The sequence below is a fragment of the Prosopis cineraria genome, unplaced genomic scaffold (assembly GCF_029017545.1).
Source record: "Prosopis cineraria cultivar Desert tree isolate PC_DT_omini unplaced genomic scaffold, ASM2901754v1 PC7, whole genome shotgun sequence".
Lineage (NCBI taxonomy): Eukaryota > Viridiplantae > Streptophyta > Magnoliopsida > Fabales > Fabaceae > Prosopis > Prosopis cineraria.
The window spans coordinates 32,052,389-32,057,577 of NW_026555338.1; the positions used below are offsets into that span (position 1 = coordinate 32,052,389).

A 5,189-nucleotide genomic window follows, 5' to 3' on the forward strand; every position below is an offset into this window, starting at 1 on the left:
CACCCCCTCCCCCCCCCCCCCCCTCTCTCTCCAATTACCCCATACTTACTCCTTCCTTCGCCTCTTGCTCTGATACTTCATTTCAAAACCCTAGTTCTTTTTCCAATTTCTGAGCCCACGTCAAATGGGTTTTCGTTTGTGAAGGTTTTTAATAACAGTGGATTTTAATCTGACCGCATTTATGCTTTTGTAAAGAATTTCTACCTCTATATATTTTAGTTTAAAAAACATCATCTTTAAGTTTTCATACTGTAAATTATTGCGGCTGCTTTGGTGGTTCGATTCTATGGCTGCAGTTGCTGAGATTTCCGGTGATTCAGCCGCTGCCACCAAATTGGACTCAAAACCGAAGCCCGATACCGAATTTAATGTACAGAAGCTGGTTGATATGTTTACAAAGCTGAATCCTTTGGCTAAAGAGTTTTTCCCATCATCGCACTCTCATAATCATCTTCCTCATCTGAGCTCTAATCAGTTCTTTCCCCACAATTTTCTGCTTAAGCCATCTGACAATGACAATTACTCAAACAACCGAAGGGTATAGTCATTTCTCTTTTGATCTCGTTGATCTCAAATTTTGCAGTATTTTTACTAGACGTTTTCTTTTTCCAAGTTTTTTTTTTTTTTCCTTTCTTATTGTTCCCCCAATTCTCTCGGGCTGGGTTGTGTGTTGTACTGGAACTTATTTTGGACCGATTTTATTCTGACTTAATACAGTGCTGAATTCAATAGTTAAACCAATCATCCGTTTTCAGTAATTATAGGATCACTCAAACCAATTTTGCTCTCTGGAACTTTTTCCTGGTAATTTTATCTGAAATATATCAAGAATTGAAGTCGGTCTATGCTCTGTGAAGTCTCTCCCTTTCCCTCTCTCTCTTTTGGGGAAAAAATTGTAACCAGCAGAGCAAATATTCAAATCCTTTTGCAATCTGTCAAATCTCCTTTTCACTACCATGTACCCTGTGACTTTGATCGCAAAGCAGTCTGAGTTAGTTACTTGTTTTAATGGGTAAAGTTTGCCCTCAAGTTTTCTCTTCCTTGAACTAGCATATCTTGAGATTTGGCATAACGAACTGCAGTTTTCATCACTATGACAAATTACTCTGTTGCCTGTTCACTTGGTATTGTGTTTAACTTAAAACTTAGCATACAGCACACCTAAGGAAGGTTAGGCATATTTTTCACGATCACTATATTGTGGAAAATTGCACTTTCTGTCAGAGAGATGATGATATCATTGAGCTAACCTTTTATCCTGAGTTTAGTCCTAATATTTTCAATTTTTCTATCTTGTAGAGAAGAAACAATTTCAATCAGGGAAGAAGGCTGAATGGAAGAGTGCACAAGGCCCAAAGGGAAGACAGCATTAGAAGAACAGTATATGTTTCTGATATCGATCAGCATGTAAGTTATAACAGCTCTAATAACTTCTTGATGACATAAGTTGTCTAGCCTTATAGTTTTGTTAAAGAAAAAGTGTATCTACTTGAATATTCTCGTCTTTATATAGGTAACTGAGGAGCGGCTTGCTGCCTTATTTTCAAGTTGTGGGCAAGTAAGTTGTAACTCACGGTCTTGATTGATAACTCTGCTATTTTTGTGGATCATGTGTTGCTGAATTTGTGTTTTCTTCTATGTGCTAAGCATCAGAGATACATCTTCTAATTCTAATGCTTTTCTTTACTAAAATGAACTCTTCACTCATTCAAGGTTATCACTATTTTTTCTTTTGTTAGCTAGGAGCATAGCATGCCTTGCTTTCTAGCTTCCAATGCATTTTGTTTTTCAAACTATGCTCACTTGAGGGTTTGTTATTGGGGTTGGATGCAGTTGTTTCTATGTTTTTCTGATATAAACTAGTGGAAATTTTTTAGTTTGATAGAGCATCATTACAGAACTGATATGAAGTCTCACACACTTTTCACAGTGAATCTAGGTTTCTGTTTCATTAGTTGTTTTAAAGACAATTTCAGCAAGCAAAACAATTATCTGGACCTGTTCATTCGAAATTTGGATAAACTTCTTAGCAATTATGTGATATATCTCTGTTGGGTGTTGTTAACTCCCTTTTCAGTGAATCTTATGCATTTAGACTTGAAAGGCCGTACTTCTATTCTATAGCACTAATTGTGACATCTTGTTGGGTTTTTTCAAATTGTTGAAGGTAATTGATTGCCGAATTTGTGGTGATCCACATTCAATCCTTCGTTTTGCATTTGTGGAGTTTGCAGATGAACGTAAGTTTAGGCTTGCAAATCCAGATTTCTTCCTTATTTTCTGAAAAAAGATACGAGTGCAGACAAACAAAAAAGACTTGTTTTTTCCAATATGTAAAATGTGTTTTTCATGGAATTTGCATTGACAGGAGGTGCAAGAGCAGCTCTAAACCTCGGTGGCACTGTACTTGGCTACTATCCAGTCAGGGTTCTTCCTTCAAAAACTGCTATTCTTCCTGTGAATCCTACATTCCTACCCAGGGTAAGTGATGAATTTCTTGTCCTTTCTGTATTGTTTGCAGTAGTTGAATTGGTTGAATAAGGAACACAATTTTCAGTTCCGTGATTCAGCTGCTTCTGTGCCATGTGAATGTGATAATATAGTCCATGTGGTGGCTTATCTTTTCTGTTCATTTGAGGAAACTTTTTGAGGGGTTCCACTGGCAAATATTCAGCACTGTCAAATGTCATGTTTTCCATTGATATATTTTTTTTTCTCTCTTCGATCATTTTTTGAAAAAAAGAAAAAAAACTCAAGATGCTTGTTATTGATAAGAGTGCTTTCCATTACATAATCTATCTATCCTTCTTGTCAAGGTAATTTTGGTCCAAAAGCTTTTCAGTGCATTCAATTGTTCTCTTTCTTGCGTAATGTGCAGTCAGATGATGAGCGGGAGATGTGTAGCAGGACTGTTTATTGTACAAATATTGACAAAAAGGTATTTCTAATTTCTCTTTTCGCTTTGTTGGCATAATGACTGTTTACTATTTTTCTCAATCAATTTGTGTTGTATTACTGTTAGGATAAGGAGAAAAAAATGAATTGGAGTTTTGCATATATGGATATCAGCGCTAATTTTCTTGACTTCTCGCTCAATTTACCCTATCTATCTCATTGCAGATTTCTCAAGCTGAAGTGAAGAATTTTTTTGAAACAGCTTGCGGAGAGGTCGGATCAGAACATTTATTTCATGCTAGCTAGAAACTAGTTATTTCAGTGGTTGAATTGTGTTTGACCTTAACTTTATAATTGACAGGTTACACGCTTGAGGCTTTTAGGGGATCACGTGCATTCAACGCGAATTGCTTTTGTAGAATTTGCAATTGTAAGTTTTAAACTGCCAACAAAAGCTCTTATACTTTGCTAGAAAACAGTTTCTTTAATTATAAATGTGTTTCCACCTTGGACAAGTTACTCGGCGTACCATGTATGTTTATTTGTGTTTGTTCTTCTTATTGTAAGTTATGTGACATTATGACCTCGATTTTGCTGGATTCTTGTCATTGTTATATTGCAATACTATATTGAAGAATGAATTATTAGGAGGAAAACTGTCTTTTGTTAGCAATAACTATTAAGCTTTTTTAAGCCCCTTTCCATTGGATAAGTCTTTAAAACTGCCCATCTTGTTTAGTGTTAATTGGTCATTAGTCACATCTTTTATATGTGCGAGATGGACCTGTGTTTCTTACTTCTATGTGAATACATTTAGTAACTAGTTTTAAAAAAGCTCAGGGTGCAAATATCCCATTAAAGCTTTTTTCTTTTGCATGCCTTTTCTTTTATGGTTTCTTTCAATTCTCCTTTACATAGTCCCATAGTGATGAAGAGAATTTACATCTTTGTGATATTGATTTTAGTAATTAAACTGTCCAAGCATTTAATGAGCAGCTATAAAGGAAGTAATAGCTTTTTGTGATTACTGCTATGGACAGCTTTCCATTCACTTGCACAGGAGGAAACATTTTCTTGGCTAATTAGTTCTTTCATCTTGAGCAGGCAGAAAGTGCCATTGTTGCTCTAAATTGTAGTGGGATGCTCCTGGGAACTCAGCCTATCAGGTTTGGTCCCTGTACCCGAAATTATTACTGTTGTTGGGTATGGAAATGCCAGCTGAGCTCAGTTGAATCATATGTGGTATCCTCCTCTTGATGTAGGGTAAGTCCTTCAAAGACACCTGTGAGGCCAAGGATTGCCCATCCAATGTCACGTTGACTGCTTGGTCCGGTCCAATGCTTAGAGAGACAATTTAGTCAACTTTTCAGCTGAGAGATGTGTAGACTGAAAGGGGCGGTGAAACTTCCCTTTGTTTCAGTATTTCCATCTTTTCTGTCAACAGCAGTTGCTGTTTGTTGCCTGAGTTTACCATGTTTGGCTCTACTTAAAGACTTAAAGTTACCATCTTGATCTTTTAAATGTTTGACCATATCTTCGGTTTAAGTGGGCTAGTTCTTTTATTTATTTATTTTTATCATTCACTAATCATAGGCACCTGGTTTAAATGTTAATCTGAATGATGTCCTTCAAGATCTTAGTCCCCCTGAATTGGATGGACAAAGTTTAGGTGCAAAATTTTCGGGTGCTTATCATTAGGTAACAAATGGAAATTTTAGACAACTTAGCATCATAAGATTGTGTTTCTTTTTCTTTGAAAAAAATCGCATGCTTTGCTTTTATCGGAGAACCTAACAGTAAATGCTGGAGTAATACTTTACCTAGAAAGCTAGGCATTCATTCACTGACTGGGAGATAGGACCTCTGGGAAACCATCAGTGCAGACAGATTCATTTTGGCTCTGACATACTTTTGGTGGTTTTGGTGTCTCAAAAACAATTCCCTACATGGTTTGATAAACCTTGAACTGCTCAAGGTAAGGTCTCAAAATCATTGATTCCCAGAATGTCTGATACTAGGATTGGACTAAACCTGGAGAATAGACTGGAGCAGGAATTCACTTGATTCTCCAATCTTGTGGTGCAAAGAGAGCATACCTAAAATATCCAAATACGTGTTTTTCTGTTCCATGAGATGTGAAGAATCAATGCTTTGTGTGGTACTTTATAATCTTGTCTGGTTGCTTTTGGTAGGGTACCTTTCTTTTGTTGTTCCCATCTCAGTTGGAATTGATTCCTTTTCTTGGAGGCTTCATCAATGGTGGGATGTTTTTAGATGGATTAGCAAAAAATTAT

At 36.5% G+C, this 5,189-nt stretch overlaps 1 protein-coding gene across 1 annotated transcript; it reads left to right on the forward strand.

Moving 5' to 3' along the window:
* On the forward strand, positions 1–4,461 carry LOC129314815 (polyadenylate-binding protein-interacting protein 9-like). The gene is made up of 10 exons (XM_054958248.1): positions 1–538; positions 1,300–1,407; positions 1,514–1,558; positions 2,168–2,240; positions 2,369–2,481; positions 2,879–2,938; positions 3,121–3,168; positions 3,257–3,325; positions 4,000–4,061; positions 4,158–4,461. Exons 1-10 carry the CDS (start codon positions 287–289, stop codon positions 4,213–4,215), a joined length of 888 nt encoding a protein of 295 aa, XP_054814223.1. The 5' UTR covers positions 1–286; the 3' UTR covers positions 4,216–4,461.
* Positions 4,462–5,189: the final 728 nt, after the last annotated feature.